Source organism: Oxyura jamaicensis, chromosome 5 (assembly GCF_011077185.1).
Source record: "Oxyura jamaicensis isolate SHBP4307 breed ruddy duck chromosome 5, BPBGC_Ojam_1.0, whole genome shotgun sequence".
Taxonomy (NCBI): domain Eukaryota; kingdom Metazoa; phylum Chordata; class Aves; order Anseriformes; family Anatidae; genus Oxyura; species Oxyura jamaicensis.
In genome coordinates, this window is record NC_048897.1 from 3,725,243 (window position 1) to 3,746,478 (window position 21,236).

Genomic DNA, 21,236 nt, shown 5'->3' on the forward strand with positions numbered 1-21,236 from the left:
CCCAGCCGCCCTGCACGCGGGCCCGCCGCCGCCTCTCCGACATGGCGCCTCAGCGCCGGCCCGGCCCGGCTCGCCCCGGCCGCCCGGGGTTCCTCGGCGAGCCGCTCCGCCTCCGCCCGGCCCCTCGGGCACCGCCGAGCCGCATGGCTGGGCGCCTGGCACCCTCTGGTGGCGGCTGCGGAGCCGGCACGGGGGCCTGAGCGAGGAAGGAACTTATTAGTAGCTTAATTAGCAGCTCCAGCTAAAAGCTTGGCGGGTTGGCCCCGTGATTTTAAGATGTTCGCATCGTCAGTGAGACCGCAGCCGGACAGAGATTAATAAACAGCTTCAGGCTGAGATATGGAAGTGCAGACAGTTTAAAAAGGAAACCAACGACCCAGAGCTTGAGAGTGAATGCCATTTTATTGGTTTTACCAAGTGAAAATCCACACAGATTAGTTAGTCCAATGCTTCCACATCACCTCCGGAGCAGTCTTACAAAAGTGACCTCACCATTGCTGTTCCAGGAAACAAGAAAAACGTCAAGAAAACAATGGGATAGGAGCTTCAGCTCAGATTTGATCAGCACCATTGCATCGGTATTCGGGTTTTTTCAATGTACAGAAATGTTAGCCCCAAATCATGTTTCAGTGCAATATATTTAACTTCAAAACCAGAGCTTGAAATTATTCTTCCAAGGACAAAACAATCTCCATTTGTTAACCAAAGGCAGTCACCACAGAAAACGTTGCTAGTTACTTACAATTTAATTTGGCTTGAAAGGTTTTTTTTTTTTTCTTTTTCTTCACATTTATATAAAGGAATGTTAGAGACCATATCTTTAAAGGTCAACACAGACAACAGCAGTACAGACTTCTCATACACTCTGATCCCTGTCTCCGAGTTGGGTAACTTCAGCTTTACTGGGTTTTGGAATAGAACTACGGAACAAATCAGTTAAACACAAAAATACTAGGAAGTTCTACATTTAAAGTTTACTAGCTCTCATTTTTAAAGCTGTCACAAATATTCAGGATTCACATTTCAAATGGCCTCACCAAAAGACACAGTGACACACATCTCAGAAACGATCTATCTATCATTGCTAACAAGGACAGTAACTCATTTCAAGCTCTGCATTCAAAGTGCCAATAATCTTTCACATAACAACCAGCAAGTAACACAACTTGTGACATATATCCACATTGTGTTATCACCATCTACTACAAAGAACAGGCACTGAACTTTTAAAAATGTTATTACAAATTGTAAAGATTACATGACTGAAAAGTTAGAATCCATATTGAAGAACCAAGAATTTCAATACTTTTTGCAATGTTACTATATGTATATATTTATAGATGAGCAATTACACTCATTTTTGTTTTATTTTTTATTTTTTGGCCCATTTTCCTCAAGTTCATAACCAAAAAGAAAAATCACACTAGACCCTTGAAGTTCACATAAATGTCAGCTCAGGTTTTGGTGCAAGAACCTATTTCAATACAGTTCCAACCCATGATCAGGTTTCTAAAACCATCAGGTTAAGGATCACTTCATGGTCACCCTTCCCAAGCCAGTGACGATCCTTTCCCAGTTACATAACCTCAGTTATTGGTATTTTTGTTTTACAGAGCGATGATTTCTACACAGCCAGCAAGTAGCCCCTAAGCTGATCCCACCCTGCCCCTGCCATCCCGGATTTGTTTAATGGACTGCATAAGCAGAGGAGCACTTGCTAGCTGGCTGAAAATGCCGAATCCTTCAAGTACCCTAAACCCAAACCAGGAAAAAGTTACACTCTGCGTTGAGCCAGGTTACCCTTCAAACAAATATGCTCCCTTCCCACACCTCCCCACCTTTCCAGGAATATCAGAGAACTACAGCCATTCTGCCCTTCACCCAGAAACATAATACACAGATGTGATGGACACTACATAACCAAGCCGTTCCCCAGCAGTGCAGTCTGATCACATCTACGTAAATATTTCTTAAAGCACAGTGCAAATTTAGTCCAAAGCACTCCCCCCCCCCCCCCATTATCCCTATAATATATATAAACAAGCCTATTTTGATATCAGTATTAGAAGTCAAGATTCATCTGTGTCCTCAAAACAGTATCGCTTTGCTTATTAGAAAGTACACCTACAACTGAAGATGTTTAAAACATTAGGTCTATTGGTGCTGAAGTGTGAGTACGAAACCTGCAGGAGTCTCAGGCTTCCACTGATCAAGTTGTTGGCAACTTACTTCTCCTTCATCATTTTTTTCAGAAAACGAGCCCGTATTTGTTTGTTTGTTTTCATGAGTAAATTCATGACAGTGGACGTAGGTAGAATTGAGAAGACCCAGCCCTAAAAATCAAAGGAAAAATGTCTCAGAGCTTTTATTGTCTATTCTAGGACAAATCAAACCATTACCAGCACACACAAACATTACAAAATCGTGATTTAAAGAACAAAATACTTTTATTTAATATTCAGAATTAATCATTGCTCTTCTTCCCCAATAATCACTATTAGATGCTTGTGTTTTTCAAGGTGACTTACCATGAAGGCATGGGGCAGGCACCCGTTGGTCTGGGACTGCAGGCCTACCGTGCCTATGGCGGCTCGTACATACGTTTCTGGAGTGGGCTTATCGAAGGATGGCTTGGAGATCTTGGACATTTTTGTTGCCACATAATACGGCAGAACGCTCTGCATGTAGGAAAGAGACATGAAGCAGAGAAGGCTTTCAGAATAACTCACATTCAGCAAGGAACAAGGACCACTGTCCATCGGGTAATCTGCATACCGCACAATGAAACATGCTAGTTTCAGAACTAGCATGGGTGGGGGACATAAAGGGGAAATGGGAGAACTGAAGCAACCAAAGCTGACATGTACAGAAAACTAAAAAGCTTTGAGTCTGCAGAAAGGCCATGCCATTAGCCTGGTGAAACATGCTTTTGTGTTTACCTGCAGAGAGAGAGGGAGAAGGAAGGGGCTTGGTGGGCAAAGAGCTGGGATTGTTTAATGATCTGAAGAAGAGATTGGAGGATGGTGATCTAACATCTGCCTCTCATAATTTCAAGGGCAGTTATGAGAGCTAAATTCTTCCTGGCACTGCCAGATTAAATAAAAAGAACCAAACCTATCAGTTTTTGTTTGTAGACTTTCAGACTGGAGACTAGGGAGAAAGGCATTTTCTAGGAGAGCGATGTAACAGTCAAATAGGTTGTTCAGAGAGGTCATAGCATCCCCACCCTTGCAGGTTTTCAGGCTTTGGCTGGATAAAACCCTGCCAGCCCATGACCTAGTGTTAGCAGCAATCCCACAGAGGAAGTTCGACAAGAAGAGTCCCTAAAGATTCCTTCAAATGAAGATGTCCATCAGCCTGTGATCTGACACTGTATGTAGTGAATACGGTAGATGAAAGCAGGTAGTAGAAGTTTTCACTGTTCCACTTTTGCTATGCATAGTAAGCAAGTATCAATAGAAAAGGCTGACATCCATGGAGGTTTAAAAAGGTAATAAAAGACAGGGGTAAATAACCAATGTTTTCAGACACTCATAGAGAACTCTGGAGTCTGCAGAAACCTTTCATGCAGAGTTTTTTCCAAAAGAGTCTTGGGAGAAATCCTTGTAGTCTTCCTCATTCCTTTTCTTTTTGCCTAATTTCTGTTATAGATCCCTACCACCTCCTACGCACATAAACACAAAATTTTATCTACGCTGTTACTGGGCTGTTTCTGTAAAATTAAGCTTGCCTGTCAGCTAGAGTGTATTTTGAACCTACACATGTCTACACTGCAGCAAAAGCACAATATTCTATCAAAACTAAGTTTCCACAGGGAGGCATTCCACTTGAGCAACATTGCTACACCTTAGGCTGAACTTCAGGAAATGATAAAGTACCACCTGTACTGTTTTCACTTTTTACACAGCAATACTCTGCATGTGTTGGCATGATAGAATTAACCCTTTTAAACAGTGAGCTCAAACGGAAGCGCAAGTCAGGAATTAAAAGCGCTACGTTTCTGAAGGTCAGAGAGATGAACTTCAAATAATCTGAAGTGGGTGCAGTTTTCCTAATGGCTTGATGGAGGTACGTCAGCTAGCCTTCACAGGAAGGTACTTGTAATATTCATTAGTGGTTTATTGTGGCTTAGGCTGGAATGACAGGACAAGGACATGGACTGCAATAAAATTAACATAACAAATTGAAGCTGTGATAGCTACTGGTCATCAGGCCCACGTAACTCAAAGAAGCAATTCACTGCCTACGTTAATGGACAAAAAATCAGTGCTATCAGGAATTCAGCACCTCAGCCAACATGCGAGTTACAAAAAAGACAGCTTACCACAGCCTATTGAGTATTCTGCAGGAACAGACATTTGCTGATACAGAAAACTAGATTTAAGCTTCATTTATTTTAACAATGTAAGACACTGAAAACTTTTTCATAGCTTTTCAATATCTGAAGCTAAAACGTTTTGTGTGTTCATACCGTGTGTTCATGCTGTGTTTAACACCTTTAGCCAAGTACACCTTACTGGTTTTGGTGGGGTTTTGTGGTTGTTTTTCACCTTTTTTCAGTATTCATAGGAATTCTGTAATGAATGGGGTCATATATGAGCAGTACATGCTCAGTCTTTGTTTTCCTCTCAAAGTGACAGAATATTATTTAGAAAAAAACTTTGGGAGGATGAGACTGCCTGGCTGCAAATGCGCATAGGAACAACACGTCTCAAAGATATAATGCTTCTTTCTCAGTCAAGCATCTGTCTTTAAATACTCTCATCGTGACATAACTATCAGCACCTTCACTTGAGAAAACAGCAGAAAACAGGAAGATCTTAGACATCCTACTATAACAAGAGACTGAAAAACATCTCCTTCCAAACAAAGTATCAGTATCTGAATGTAATTCCTAGAGCCTGCTCTGGAAGGGTTTTCAAGGATGAAAAACGCCTTCCATGGAAGGCCAATAATGCTGCCTGAGTTTACTTGAACATGCCTATTTGCAGCACACATCCTCACATAGGAAAAACCCAGACCATATGGAAGGGCAGGAGTGAAAAAAAAAGAATCACACCCAGCTTTATTGCCATTGAAGCTGCGTGTTGGAGGAGCCAGAGCATCACAGTTTGCAGGTAGGCTTGAGCAGGAAAGAAATCATACCAGAAGACTTGATTATATTACTGTAGAAGAGAGAAATATTCTATTAAATACCCGAAGCATATGAAAGACGCAGACAAAACAAGCCATTTGCTTACACAAAGCAGCATCCTGGTTTATTTAGATGCAAATATTTTAGTAGAATTTTAATCGTAATGCTTTATGAGGAGAAAGGTATTCTCAAACCTGAGAGCTACTCCATATTTGTACTTCAAAATACAAACAGACTCGGCTGAATATTGTGAGCTGGGTTGAGGGCAATCAGTTCTAGAATTAGCTGGTCCAGAATCTGCTACCTTTTGATGCAAAAATATCAAGAGGTGCTGCATCCTGCTTAAGTTTTTAAATGACTTAGCAAGAGAGAATTTGCAAGAGGCATCTTCCTGACTCCAGAATCAAGAATAAAGCCAGCAAGAACCCCACAAACAACCTGGGCTGACACTCTTCACCAGTATCTAAAGTCAGAGAGACAGCGATTCGTTAACCTCAAGTCTAGAAGACAGCTAAGAATGTCAGCCATCCCACTCATGCTCCATCTGCCTGAAATGTTCATTTAAGTCATGATTCACAGAGATGTACTCTGTGAACCAGTTTCCTAGATAAACTCCCTTCTATGCAGGCTGCTGTTTAAAGATGTTGCATATTGTTCCTTTTTACCTGTATGCAATGGCTCTATGCTTAGGAGCAAGCAGCCAGCTGTGTTTTCCAGCCTGCCTAGAGTATCGCCACACAAACCACACTCAGAGGACATTCTCTTCACATGAAGATAAGGAACGATGTTTACAGATGCTCTCTGTGAGGCTTCTTCTCACAACAAAGGTAGCATGGCAAACAGCACAACCATTTCCTTCAGTCTTGGAGACTGTGACCACAGATTAAAAGAGGTCCATACTGCACAGACACGTGGAACAGTCGTGGGATACGAAGCTAAATCTACAATACAGAAATTGAATCACTTGGTGGAGATAGAAGTAACGTAGTGGGGCAAAAGTAAAAAGAACACTAAAGAACTTGCACTATGATAAAAACATTTCAGGAAGGTCCAGAGCTGAAGGCAGAGAAAGACCTGAAAAACCTTCTGAGTAGAGAAAGTAATAAGGAGACAAAACACTAGAAGTTGCTCCAGATTAATCTGTTTCAGGAGTAGACAGCACACACAAACCTCTCCGTAAGCTGAAGGTGTATCTGTTTAGAGCGCTAGGTTTTTATGCATCCTCTATTGCTGACAGCAAGTTGGTTTTGCTGAAGGCAAATGTATGGGAATAGCTCACTCAGTAACTGTCCTTTTTTCCCTAAAAGTCTAACATAATCTTCTCATGAACTGGGACAGGACACTTCCTAGTGATGACTTCTTTTTGCTAAGTATGATTGGAAGGAAAAAAGTCCAGCAAGCCAAAAGGTAACATAGCCTTAAGTTAGTCACAGCTTCTCTATATTCCAAAACCAGCAGCAAAAGCTGTGCTCCCACCCTTAATGACCACACGAACAAGACTGGCATCTTTGTGACTTAGTTCTCACAGCGCCCTTGGAGTTCGGGTGGCTTTGAGAACCACCATACAGAACAAGGGGAAGGAAAGCAAGAGGCATGGGCGTGGGGTAATTCTGTATTTAAGAACCCTAACAGAATTTTAAGATGACTCACCATTGTCTTTACAGCACAGGTAAAATCTTTATCAAGACTGACTGTTGCACTGGAGAGCAACAGATGTAACGGGTAACAAAGAACTCAGCAACTGTGACCCAAAACCAAAGTCTGGAAACTTTAGTTAGGTTTTGGAAGCAAACGTTAAAGGTATGTAAAAAGTGACGTTAAACAGAAAATCCTCATAAAGCTGAGAGACTGGCTTGGTTTGCTCTTATATCCCTGCAAAACAAAAAACCTAAAGCCAGGGACGGTGAACAACTGGAGCACACAACATAAAACTCATTAGAAATGTATGTATGTAATAGGCTGACTGAGATTTTCTTCAGTACTGGGTTTCCACATTTCTAATTGTACATTCCAGGAGATTTAGTTGTATAAAGGTGTACTCTATAGAGTTGCACAGTTTTCTGGAATATTTTATACCTAAAGGTACAATTACCACCAGCAGGTAAACTACATATATTTTTTGTTACTTCAAGACGCATCATTTCAGGGTAACTTAAGAAAACTGCTAATGGGATCAAAGGAAAATCCTCATCCTTAATCTGTGTCACATTCATGAATAAAAGAATATGCTGATTTCCTTTTGTTACCAAGACACCAATGTTGCTGTGGTAACCACACTTACATGAAAAACTCTACTCACCTGCACAATGATGCCCTTGCTCTTGTATTCTGCATGGAGGCCTCGAGAGAAGTAATCCACAAAAGCCTAAAATGAAAAGAATGGAAATGCAGCATACTATGCATCAAAATGGAAACTATAGTTTGGAGCTTTTTGTAAGCGTATTTGAATTACTATTTATAGCTCCTGTTTTCGAAGTGAAAAACCTTAGGCTTTCAATGCAACTTTGCAGGTTACAGCAATGCCATCTGAACAGAAACCCTGTGCTTACGAAGCATTTTTTTCCCCAGAAGTGAGACATTCTAAACAAATAAAATTCTTTTTTTAATTTAGAAGGAAAAGGAACTAGATTAGTTACATAAAGTCCAGTTAAAATAGGAAAATAAAACTTTGTGTTCACATTGTGTCATCTCCTAAGACTTTTTTTTTTTTTAAGAGTGATTTAAGTAGGCATCTCCTGCACGTCTTTTAAAATGCATTCAAATACTTTGTTTTCTGCCTTTTAGTATTTAAGAAATGACATGATATTTGATGAATTTTTCCAAGTCCTGAAGACTACTACCTAAAACTCTTCCAAACTCCTGAAAGTTTTAGAAATTCCAAGATTAAACATTCAAAGAAGGAAGCAAAAGGACTTAAAGGGTGGACACTAGAACCTGCCTTCAGGATGCACACTGATATACCACCTCCATAAAGGGAGATCCTCATGCTTGCTCTTTCCTTACCACTTACTCTGAGATGGATACCTTATACAATGCCAAAAAAGTATTGTCTTAACAATCCAAGGCTACTCAGCAATTCAAACCAGCATAAATTCCCCCTCCCTGTCTTCTAAACCACCTTTCTACTTCTCTTCCCCCAAGTCAAATGAGCCAAAATATTAGGTTCTACCATCATTTCTTGTTTTAGAGAAATGATACTGCTAAGTAGGATAAATGGAGCACCCTCAGCTGATGGAACTAAACTATTCTATCTATAACTGATGCAAATTCAAGTATTTAAGAAGAAACAGCTCTAGAGGAAAAAAAGGCTATTAAAAGTAGCCACAAATGCTCCAGACCAGTGTCAAAACAAGCAGCAAAACTCTTAATACTGCACCTGTTTTACAACCATATTTTTCTGACCACGGCAGTAGTGGGTTAACACAAGTCCTAACCAAACGCAGTGCTTATAGTTTGCAGTGCCCAGAGTTTTTCTAGCTAGCCATGCTATTGCAACAAAGAACATGAATACAAATGCAAACAGTTTTGTGCAGTCCTTGAACACAGTTGTGAGATGCATGTGTGATAACTGCGAAGTATATAAATCTATTAAGAATTTTAAAAAAACACTATATTCTGCTAATCACAAAGTGCTTTGATTACTCAAAGCTCTCACTACTTCTGCACAACAGTCCTGGAATTAGTTACTGCTTCAAATATAGAGAGACAACATGAAGAGAATGTCATCTCTACTATTCAAGATGAGCTTTGCAATGAAGTGTTCACTTTACTTGAGAAGGAACAAGCAACTTCCAGTATCCAAATAAACTTTGGAGTTTTTCTTCTTGGAGGACTTACTTTAAGACAAGTTGGGTTTTCTACCTCCAGATGCACAAGTGCTCCGACAGCCTCTAACTTACAGTGGTATTAAGAACAATCTTTAAATAAGCATCCCCTGAAAAAGCAGGTAGGTACACCATACAAAAAAACAACTTTTCCTTGGATATCCAGTAACAAGCCCAAATACTTGAGACATGGTAGGAAAAAAAAGTCATAATTCACTTCTCATTACTATTAATGCAGGCAGACAGAGAAATGTCAAAAACAGGAATATGATTCCTTTAAAAGCATCTAATTGCCTTGTAAGACAGGGAATTCTCCATGGGGAAGGTTAAAGAGGTAGACTGCGTCTGTTCCTGATAATTAGCCAAAGCCATTGACTTAGACCTGAAGGATACTATGCTTTAAAACCCCTCTATACAGACGAGGAAAAACACTAGAAATTGCAGATACAGTCTTTCTATAGCTACATTAGGGGAGTCACTTGCATACTAACCTTGCATGCATACTAACCTTGCTATGGTAGAAGATGAGCAGTGCTGAGAATAGGCAAGATTACTTAACCTGTAATTGAGTTTCTTAGGGAGAGGGAAGGAATATTTGTACTTATAATTGAGAAAAAATAAAAAAGAATAAGCAAAGAAGCGTAAGTTGTATTATCACAAAAAAACATAACCTCAAATCATTTGATAAAGCTGAAAACAATGCAACAACAGAACTGACCTTTCACGCTAAGAAGTGTGCTCTCAGGAAATAGCTATTTCTGGAGCAAAATTTTATCAACAGTAAGTAATTTGAGCTTTCCTGATTTGTAAACTTAAATATCCCTTATTCACAGTAATATTCCTTCAGTATAAATAAAATAGCATGCATCAATTCCTTTCTGGATACATGAAGATGTTATTGGAGAGTTTAAAGGAAACATATGCCTGTTCTGACATGAACGACACCAACTGAAGGTGTCTTTACCCCATCAAGAGTCCGAAATCCTTTAAGTATTGAAAGTAATTACCAGGTGCACCTTAAAAAAAAAGCTATAGTGTTACACTGCTTGAATACCATGTCATAAATGTCTCTTTACTTAGTTTTATTACTTATACTTCAGCTCCATGCTGTGAACCTATCTTGTGCCTGGTGCTAGGGTGTCAACTGGAGACCTCTTATGAGACCATTTCAGATGCCACACAAATACCTTTGGAAAAGAAATAACCCCAGCTGCAGAAAGACAAAACTGTCCCAACTGACTCAGTGAGAAACCAGAGCAGGTAAGCTTAATGTAAGATGTAGATCTATGGTAATAATATACTGTATGTCTAGAATGTATATGTTTGATGTCATCTGCAGCATTCTTCGAAGTTGAGCAGATGTGTGCTGGAAGAACAAAACTGCTGGTTATATAGAAAATTGTTTGGACCAACAGGCTCCAAGGGCCATGATTAATGGCTTGACTTCTGGTTAGTAACAAGCAGAGAACCCCACAGATCAATACCGAGACCCATGTTCTTCAATATCTGCTATAAGCAACCTTGATGATGGCACACAGTGCACCCTCAGCACATTTGCAGATGACAATATTAGATGGAGTGGCTGACACAACTGACCTTCAGTCCAGAGGGATTCTGGTAAGCTTGATGATTGTTAAACTTTGTGAGATTTCTTGACTGGCACAGAGTGAAGTGCAAAGTTCTGCATATAGAGTGGGATAACCCCTTGCCTTAATGTTGGCTCAATAGCAGCACTGCTGAAAAGAGCCTGGAATTTATGGTGGCTGCCAGGGAGAAGATAAGCCAATAATCCACTCACTGCAAGAGCATTAAACCACATACTGGGCTACATCAGAAGGATGCCTACTAATGCAGCTCAAAAGAAAATGACTATTTGGTACTGGCAACTAGAGCTCTATCCTTTCTCTTACCTGAAATGCTAAACTTAAGGCAACTAACCAAAGAGGAAGAAAAAACTTGCTTCCAGCAAGCACCAGAAAAATCCTACTTAAATATGTACGACCAAACATACCTAACATATATCTATCTTTTAGAAGAGTAGAGAAAAAAGCTTCAAATATCAGAACAAGAAATTGTGTTGAACTTCGTCAACGTTCTTAAACCTCACACTAAGCTTGCTTGGTACAGTAGCACCTTTTGTTGTGTGATGCAGTGTATAAAATTGATGTGTGATCAACGTGTAATGCAATATATAAAATAGTAGTTTCCCTGACAGTAAACCCTTGAACTTGTTTTTGTCTCGACCTTCCACTACCAGCAAAATTAAAGTTAGAAGCTCAGTAGTTTTAGTTCATGAAAGCACCACTAGATGGACACCAAAACATTTATTCTTGTGGTGTTGGCTTATGTGTGACACTATTTCTGTGAGCAAAAGAGTACCTTACCTTGGATGCGGAGTAAAGAGTCAGCAGTGGAGTTGGATACATCCCAGCAGCTGAAGAGATATTCAAGATTACTCCTTTTGATCTGAAAGGCAGCAAAGATATATTCTAATGAAATAATAATTAAAAAAAACATCTTTCATGTTTCAGAAAATTACTGCAAGCCTAAATAAAATCATTAGGATGAAATTAAGATGAAGATCTGTTTAGAACCCCCAACCAAACTCTTAACTGAAGTATCTTCTAAATGTTACCTTAATGATGGATCTTCATGATAGCATTTGAATCTACTGCTCAAATAAAGAAGTGTTCTAATATAGCATGGAGGATATCCATTGGTTGACTATAAAAAAGTTGTTTTACAGCTGTATTACAGTAATACTTGACTTATTCCACAGTAATACATAGCCAAGGGTACCAACCTGGAAGTATCTACTACCTGCTCTGCCAAGCACTTCTCAAGCATGTGCTGTAGGACAGACAGTAAGACCCCTGGATTTCGAACATGTCCACTTCTGTGGCTAGTTTTACATACAAAAGTAGAGTCATTACTTAGTGCTAGGTAGAAATAAGAATTAGTTGAAAAATCTAGGGCAAGCAAGTTATTAGAAGAGGCTACCAGACAGCTGAATATAGTGGAAGCTGAATCTCTGCTTATTCCTACCACAGAGTAGACTGAAGCCAATTTACCCAAACACACAACTAGGCATTCTGTGGTTAGTGAGGACTCAGAGCAGGCATGCAGATACTCATCACACAGCTTAACTGATGCAGATTCCTGAGTTTTTCATCATATTCGTTCAACTACACATACACTATGCCACTGCTGCCACAATGATTTAAGTAAAATCATCTTATAAAGAAACAGCTGAGTTTAAGTGAGCATTTTTTAATTTATTTTTTTTAATTCTTTGAGAATTGTGACAATAGATTCAAACCAGTATGGTTTCTGCCACAATACAAGTATGAATTAAGTCCGAGTGATTCACCTCTGGAAATGAGACAGTTGACGTAACAGAAAAGAATCATTTTACAGTCATTCAGGATTTCAAACACCTTTGCCAAAAGTTCTTGTACTTTTCAGGAGTTATCTGCAAGGCTTTGTTGGTGAAATAAAGTAGTGACATGGATCAAAATATGCAGTATGAAGAAAAGACTACAAATTAATCACCAGTTTTCACAACAGCAAAAGGTTAAAAGTGGATGCTAGAGGTTTTTCATATCAAGACAGGTGGTGCTTCTGATATTTATTCATCATCTCAAATTGGGGATTGGCAGCAAAATGAGTATTCATGAAGTTTAAGAGATTACCGGATTGGAGGATACTACAAGGAACTTTTTAAAGAGCTAAGATGGCTACATTAACAGACTACAGAATGGCAACTGAAAAATCAGTATTAACAAAACCAACAACGCATGCTAAAGAAAATAATGTGAATTAATCAACCCTTGCAGAATTCTAAATCAACTATCCATTCCCTCGAAAATCCCAAACAAAGTCCAGAAGGAATTCTCTGTTGTGCAGCACTCACCAAGAACAACCAAAGAGGATGGTAGGGAATGGCAGGGACAGGTCCACCACCACTGTAGTTCTGTTTTGTGCCTATGGACCACTCCTCTGTCCCTCCAAAAACAGGACAGAGACACTAAGAACCTGATGACTGGATGGGGTCTCGAGCAACCTGATCTAGCGGGAGGTGCCCCTGCCCGTGGCAGGAAGGTTGGAACTGGGTGATCTTTAAGGCCCCTTCCAGCCCAAACCATCCTGTGATCCTGTGATTTGAGAACGGGGAATACAAGGGAAAAGGCTCTGATGTGTTGATGAGGTGAAAGGATTGTTCACTTAGCTATTTAAGAGACTAGTAAGACCAACGATATACCCTCTCAGAAAGATGACTTGTTTAAATGAGATTGAAATTTAGATCCAGTAAAAGGAAGTGCTCTTCCCACATTCAGACCTCAGGAGTCACTGCCACACAACTTAATTGAGGACAAAAGCTTAGTGGAACTCAAGAAGGGTTGAGCATTTATATGGATAAACACAGCCTCACTCTCCCAAAACAAACTGAAGCTTTAGCAGAGAGGCTGGCACTCGGGCAGCAAGGCACAAGTCTCCCAGCGCCTGGCCTGACTGCAACTTTCCAGCTGCAGTGACCCTCCTTTTGGTGCATTCAGTTCTGATCCAGCGAAGAAAGCCCTCTTAGAAGGAAGTAAATACCAGCCTCTCGCACGCGCGCTGTGCACTGGACTCTTGGAAGCTGTTGATGCAACTGCGGGTTTTGTCGTTTGCATTCTCTTTATAAAGAAGGCAGTCCTGGTCTTCAAACACACACAGCTTAAAATCTCCCGATAAAAGGAAACAGCAGCGTGTGTGCAGGGGGAACGCTTCCAATTACTCTAATTACAATTCCGTCTCTTGCAAGAGCTGCAGAAGAAACATCCTAGGGAGGGACCCGAAGGACCGCGAGGGCACTGGCGCGGCAAGACGCCGCCGCCTGCCTCCATCGCGGCCGCGCGCTGCACCTGCACCCTGGGCGAGGGTGCGGCGAGGCAGGCGTCCTGCCCGACGGAGCGCACCCTGGCACCTCCCCGTCATCCTTCCCTGGGCGCACGGCATGGTCCGGGGATGCTAAATTTAGCTGTCTCCCCGTTGCTGCGGCAACCAGCGCCTGCTCCAGCTGCACGCCAAGTGGAAAGAGCACGCTTCCTCTGTAATGTAATTATGCACTTGCTACTTCCCCGGCAATAAATACCATAGTTTGGTATTTGTCTAGAAACAGTCCACTGATTTTGTTGGTGCTGTTGCTCCCCAAGACATCGAGGCTGAGTTTTGAGTTCCGCGAGTCTCCCACCTCAGACAGCTGCCTGAGAACGTACAGGGAGAACTGCTCGTTTAAGCGTAATAGGGAGCCGCAGATTATAAATTGTCACCTCAAGTGCTCGGAGCACAGGAGAGGAGCCGCAGCAGTGTCTAAATGCCATTACCAGAAATGGCATCCATCTAACGCCGCTGTGTTTATCATAAATAAGAAGTAACCGACACACCGAGACACACTCGAGCTTTCTGCTTACAGACCTGGATGTAAAGCATGTCAGCTCTGCTCTACTCCTGGATTTGTCTTGGGACGTAAGGCCATCAGACCGACACTCGGGTACGTAAACATGCGCACTGTGGCTGCAGGATGCCATAGCATTACTGCTATGTGCTCACACAGCGCCCGCCTCGAACCGGTGAGGAACAGCGAGGGGATTCCCAGTCTGGATCCCTCTTCTAACCTGCAGTCCCACGCGAGCAATGCACGGGTGGCCCACAGAACAGCTGAGTACAGCTGCCAGCCCTTCATGCTCCTGGCTTCGCTGGACACCCGTGGCCTCCTGCAGTGGCAGAGCCTTAGCAGCGTCCTGGCTGTGCAGGGGTGGGCAGCTGCACAGCTGGGTTGAGGGCACTGCAGTCACCTGCCTTTGGAAAACCAAAGGGAATAAGGAAGCTTGTTCCGTATTTGCTCGAGCGTAGTCAGAAGCAGAAGTCAGGCAGCAAACCAGGACCCTGCTTTCATTCAAACCATCTCACCTGGTTTAAGACTTATCAGGAAAACAGGATATTCTCTAAGTGGAATATACATCTTTCTGTTCTGTGAAGCTGAAGGTATCAATCGGCCAAATGGATAACTACAACAGTTCTTTAGACAAGGAAGAAACTGAACCAGTAAACTGTGGTTAGAGCTTCAAAGTTGCACGAATTCTTATCAACAGCACATTAATCCTCAGAAAGCAGGATGGTTTTAGTCATGTTGGCATCTTCAGGGGGACAGTGGCTTCACAAATCCAGGTCCTTTTATCTGTCAACTACAGGACGTGGGCAAAGAGTAACTTTTGACTTATGAACCTTGAGTAACTACAACTATTGCAGTGCAATCCTCAACCCAGCTTTGAGAAATATCAACTCCCAGATCCCCCAGACTCCAGGGTCTTTGTTTTCCTATCCAATTTTCTTTGCATGTAATAAGCTATTTTCTGCTTCCGTTCTTACCTAAGCCAAAAAGTCTAGGCTTGCCATCACCCTGATGTGCTAGGTACCAGCTCCCCAGACTGGCCACTAGCTCTGACAGTCTGCACTCACAAACAGTTTTAGATGTGAAATACTTGCTCTCCATCTGCACAACACTTGCATAATCGAACCATGATCTGCAACGAAAACTCCCAGATAGCAGGATGATACAAGATACTGTTTTTCTCCCCTTGATCTGTCCTATTTTGAGGTTTGCCCTGTGTCTACACTCCTCCTATAGTATCCACTTGGAGGTAACAACGAGGCGACTAACATGCGCTGTTTGTTCTGCACAGCTTTCCTCAGCGCTGTGAGTGCAGCTCAGCCCTGACCTGGAGCAGCCCCCAGCCAGACAGGGTTAGCACTGCAACAGACAGCAAACATCCTGCAGCAGCCAACATCACCTAGAGAACAGCCTGGAGGTTCCACGCCGCATCGTTATCTTTAGTTTCACCTGGGAGCTGGCTGGGAAGTCAGTACACGTCTTCCGCAGTGACACTGGTGTGCATTAACTCTTATTTTAAAGAGCTGTTCTCCAATTCTACTTTACCAAATGATCACAGACTTTCCTCAATATACCTCCTACTGTATAATGAGAACATATTCTTTGCATCCATTTTACTTACAATGACTTAGAGAAATAGCCTTAAGAAGGTTATTCCCAGGAACTGTATCCACCCCCTCAGAATAGCAGGTTGTTGAGTTAGTGCCGATGAGTCAGACGGGCTTTTTAATTCTGTTCTAAAAGGAATCACCACAACAGTGGAGAAGGGAGAGGAAAAATAAAAAGGGAATCGAGTGGAAAAGGCTTCCACCGTCTGATGATTCATGCACCATCAGCGTGACTCACCCGGCATTACTCTGCCATTAAAACATGGAGACTAGGCTGATTAGTCACAGTAATGAATTTTTCAAGAAAGGATTCTCCCCTATAAATAATGATGACTTTGTCTGGATAGTGTTAGTGTGACTCACCTTTCCAGCATGCCGGGCAGCACCAATCGTGTCATCTGCAAAAAGAAAACATTCGTGATGGCTGAGAACGCAGACACCAGACAGCCAGAGATGAGGGAAGCCTCCCTTCCTCCCAGAAGCAGCTGCCACCCCCTCCACCCCAGCCAAGGCTCGGGGAAGCAGAGACCATACTTTGCGTGGGCAGTTTATTTTTATTCTACCTGGGTAACTTGGCTCTGACAAGTAGTGTGTGCACTGAAACCAGTGAACCGATCCAGCTAGTAGCAGAAGTACAATAAGAGTAAATAAAAATGCCTTCAGCACCCTGCAGCATCCATGGCTTCCGAAGAACACCGAAACACCAGCGTACTATGCCATGTGTATGATCTTTCTCTCCCCGTAAAAAGCATCTAAGACTGACCAAATTCACCACCCATGCCAAACCCAGGACAAAACGCATTTTAGCTAGTCTTACTGAGCTGCTGATGTTAAGTTAAAAAATATCAAATTGGAGCAGCAAGAGCATTGGACAGAAGAACTGAAGATGAGCATTCTAGCTCTGGTAACCGTGTCAATACATCTCACTGCTCAAACCAATCTCCTTCATTTTATAATAAATGTTATTAAAGCTTTCTAGCATTAACACAGTAAGAATTGTTACTGGCAGAAGGTAGGCAAAAGAGGTTTAGTTTGCTTCTGACCATGGGCAGCCTTTGTGTAAAAGTGAGAGCATTACTGCAATGGACGTACAGAAAATGAGTTCAAAGGCTACTGCAGCCCTAGTTCTACAGCAGCTTGCTACAAACATTGTTACATACAGAAAGCATTTAGGACCCCAAAACGTTATTCTCCTGATTACACAGATGTTGTCCACAGTAAAAGAAACCACCCTTCCATGAGAGAAGTAGCCAGGGAGACTTCCCCACTGCTCTGCAAAGTGCTGCCTTCATCAGGCGTGTGAGCAACCCATCTGCAACCTAGCTGAAAGATCCTCCAGAGCTGCAGTCCTAAAACAAGCCTCCCAAACGCAGGGCAAGCAGCTCTGACAAGAGAAACAAATCAAGCATTGATCCAAACCTTGATGAATTTTCGGTTAGCATGAAATAACTAATTTTCTAACACTAATTAACATCCTAAAATATGAACTGAATCCAAAGTTTCTGCCTGCAAGAAATAATGTAGTAAAAGAAAAAAATCAGCTTGTGCCAAATACTACCCGACCCCCAACCAAACCTGCTAACATGTCATACTCCTGACACCAAAGACAAATCAGACAAGAAACATACAACTTTAAACGAAAATGCTTGAAAAATGCTTGAAAAGTTCTTGAGAACTTGGATGGGTGTGCAATAAGGTACTTAATGGCACCAAGATGCAACAGTATCCCTGCTGATACCAAATTAACTTGGTACACATGAGATTTGAGTTGGATCGGAGGGAAAATAGCATGTACAGGAGCACAAAGCACCTGTAAGCACTCTTACAAGAAGCAAACCTGTCTTTCTGTAGCAAGCTATTCATATCAGTATCACTACTGCATTAACCCTCACACGTGGTGGAATCTGGTTTTGGTTTTTGTTTGCTTTTCCAGTTGTAAAACGTACCATTTCAGGAATAAAGGAGACATCACGAAAGACAACTAGACTTTGGTTGATCACAGTCAACACACAGAAAGAGGTAGAGAAGGGCTGTGTTTTGTGTTTTACTGGCATTTCTCTTTTGGAATAGAGTCTGCCATCAGACATGTTGTGTGACAGCTTTGCCAGGTCCCTGTACGTGCAGGGATTGAACAGACCTTACTTCTGTGGAGTGGGCTGTTGACACGCGCACCTCTCAGCACTGCCCCAGAAGTCAAGCCAAGTTTTTTCCAGAGGTGGTAAACATCAAAGCTAAACAGGTCTGATGCAACTTCCAAACAAACTCTGACATTAACTATACTTGAGCTTTTTCACATATAAATGCTTCAAAAGAGATGTGAAAGTGCCTATTTTAATTCTGTAAGGAAACAGAATGATTTTGGCTGAGTCTAATACTAGCTCAAGAACAGCAGATCTTTTATCTGGTACAAGCTTTATGATCTCTACCACAGATCCCTTGGCAAAAAGCAGCATACTGCTACTTGCCTGTCAGGGCAGTATAATGCTGCATATCATCTTCATAGATTGACATGCGGACATGAACTGCAATTGCCTCCCCTTAGGCAACCCATAAATGGTTTGAAAAACTAGTATAGCATCTCCCATTGTCATGCAGAGGGGAGCACATGCTTGAAACTTCACCATCAATCCTTACAAATGCATTCACGGTCTGAATGCCAACTGCAAGCCAACACACAGCTCTAACCTTAGCACATTACGAAGCTGCTGGTTACCATTGCTACCCGAGTGAGAGCACAGGAGAACATGCTACAGTAATTGATATTTGACTTACACAGGTTAAGAAACTATGAAGCCATTGACAACTAAGACATAACAGGAGGTGCACAACACCAGTGGAAATCAAGAACACTTTCCCCAACAGCTTTTTGTTACATGGTCGGTTTCCAAAGTTCAGCTGGATAGGCAATCAAATTTCCCCTACGAACACCCCCACAGAAAAACACTGATGACAAAACTGGATTTCATTCTTAGCATCACCTCCACTTGTTTCCATTAAAATGAGCATTTTTAGAGAACTTTAAAAAACTGCGAAATAAGGCAAAACTGTTTTTCCTATCTGTTTTTACCTCTTGTAACATGTAAAGAGAGACATGAATATTCATTATCCTTGTGCAGTAAAAATACTGTTTTTTGTTGATTGTTTTGTTTTTTAAAGAACTAAGAAACAGAAGGCAGCTCTTTGAGTCAGTCTCACCTCACCCAGACAAGTCCACGGTAAGACTTCCAGTAATGCAAGAGCACTCGTGTAAAAATGCCGGCAAAGCCTTCTGCAGGCACGTTCAGATTATCTGGCAACTCTCTACTTTATACACATGTATGAAATGCTCCCTGCATCAATTCACAGAAAACAAGCTATAGCAAAAATTGTGGTTTTACCACTAATAAGTGTGCCCAATTGCTTACATGATCTTTATTCAAAATCACCAAACCAGCCACTGTCTTTGTCTTCAACAGCCATAACCTCAAACGTGCCAGTATGAAATAGGCAGATCAGCAAGAAACAAAACAAGAACTAAATAAATGTGTTCCAAAAAAAAAGAATCAAAGAATCTAGGTGTGATTTAGAGACAGCCAGTTCTGCAACGGGGTGTAGTTAATAAATGCCAAAGCGCTGCAAGTCCCAGTCCCTGGGAATTCACAGGTAGGACACAGGAGAACTCTACAGTAGGGTTTCTTTCTCTGAAGACAATCTAATAAAGACAGAAGACAGTGACAGAAAAAAGTGATAGAAAACCTAAAAGAAAGGCTGGGAACTATCCTAACCAGCATGCATTCAGTTGGCTGAACTCGCTTCAGCTTCAGAAAGCTGAACTCATTTCAGCTTTCCTCAGACAAGCACTTTACCGAATGAACTACTGATTTCCACAGAAATACCTGTGCTGCAGTTGAAACCATGGGTACTTCCCCAGGAGTCAGAAGGCTCAGGTAATTTCAGGCAGAGTAGCCAGACACCACATTACTTAAAAACTGCCGGCTCAGCCAAAGAAATCTCTTATTTCTTTCTGAAAGTTTGAATTAGAGCAGAGTGAGAATGCATGTGCATGCGTGAGAAAAATTTGCTCAAGACAGCCTTTTTTATGTCAGAAGTTGTCAGTACCTTGTTTTATGTAGTCTGATAAAATCTTTAGCACAAAGCATGAAGCAGTAGTACGGCTTCTTTCCCAGTAATTTCACATACACGCATGTAAAACTCTGAACAACGCTACCACAGAGTTTGGTGTCTCCTTCATTTGTTTTGGTAGGTAAAAGGAGAAGGGCTGTATCATTTTTAAGTCAACTTCTTTCACACAAACTCCTAGCTCATAAATCCCAGGATGCTCGTAACAAGTGGGAGAGATTTATTAAAGCCAGTTCATCATTCTTTTAAAGGCGGCTGTCATTTCTTGATGTTCACGCATCTGCAAATTAATTTATTACTGGCAAGTACTGGTTACATTGTCCACTCTTCCTCTCCAGACCTATCTTGTACTTTTCTTTTCTACCCCTAATTTTGGAAAGAATTTTTTTTTTTAAAAAAAAGGAAGACTACTTTAGACTAGAGAAACAGAAGTTTCTATTTTCAGCTGCAAAGACACAGCCATATGGTTAGATTTATGTTCTGAAACAGGTGCTACACTTAAAGTTCATATTAGAAGACCAACAAATAGTTAGAATTTATAACAATGCATTTCCAGTGTTTCTTCAGAAGAAATAAATTCTCCCGTTCTTATTTATCACTGAACTGCAGCCTTTTCTCACTCTCATCCAAGCAATAACACAGCAGCAGAGCTTAGGGAAGAAGGACGACTTGTGAAGTTCAGAACACCTTGAAGGTGATATTCACTCAGACTGCTATAAGCAGTAAGAAAAACTGATGTAGAATACTCAAAGTCATCTTTCACATCTTATGTGCCACAACTGTCATACAAAGCCAGAAACTTAATACCACTGTTCTACAGTCAGAGACAGATCATTCTGCAGTAAGATGTTACGACTGCAAGCCACTCTTTCCACTTCTAAAAGGTATAAGGAACTGTAATGAAGCCCGTGCAAGTACAACAAAGGATGAAGCTCGAGAACTTGGGCAAGGTTTTTATTTTGCTATGCAGCTAAGAAGCCTCCTTCAAATTTCATTCGCGGATCTGGGGTGAAGTTATAACAACTCAAAGCAACATAACCTTAATAAAGGTAAGCAATTCCCTGTGATGCACCCACTCGTGTACAAAACCGTAATTGCTACCATAAGGTAACACTGCC

The 21,236-nt window shown here is 41.5% G+C and overlaps 2 protein-coding genes across 6 annotated transcripts in view; both read right to left on the bottom strand.

Annotated features, from left to right (window-relative positions):
* The window catches only part of ALKBH3 (alkB homolog 3, alpha-ketoglutarate dependent dioxygenase), a 20,212-nt gene extending 20,194 nt beyond the window's left edge, over window positions 1-18 (bottom strand). Inside the window, exon 1 of the mRNA XM_035329118.1 lies at window positions 1-18. The gene's annotated coding sequence lies outside the window, so the exon portion shown is untranslated.
* Window positions 19-383: 365 nt separating this feature from the next.
* Window positions 384-21,236, bottom strand: part of HSD17B12 (hydroxysteroid 17-beta dehydrogenase 12) — a 65,755-nt gene continuing 44,902 nt past the window's right edge. For all 5 annotated transcript variants that reach the window (XM_035327697.1, XM_035327700.1, XM_035327701.1 and 2 more), the window contains exons 7-11: window positions 16,363-16,397; window positions 11,343-11,424; window positions 7,434-7,499; window positions 2,529-2,678; window positions 384-2,333 (exon numbers count right to left, since the gene is read on the bottom strand). In XM_035327697.1, coding sequence (XP_035183588.1) covers window positions 2,226-2,333; window positions 2,529-2,678; window positions 7,434-7,499; window positions 11,343-11,424; window positions 16,363-16,397 — 441 coding nt within the window. In that variant the 3' untranslated portion in view covers window positions 384-2,225. The remainder of the gene's footprint in view (window positions 2,334-2,528; window positions 2,679-7,433; window positions 7,500-11,342; window positions 11,425-16,362; window positions 16,398-21,236) is intronic.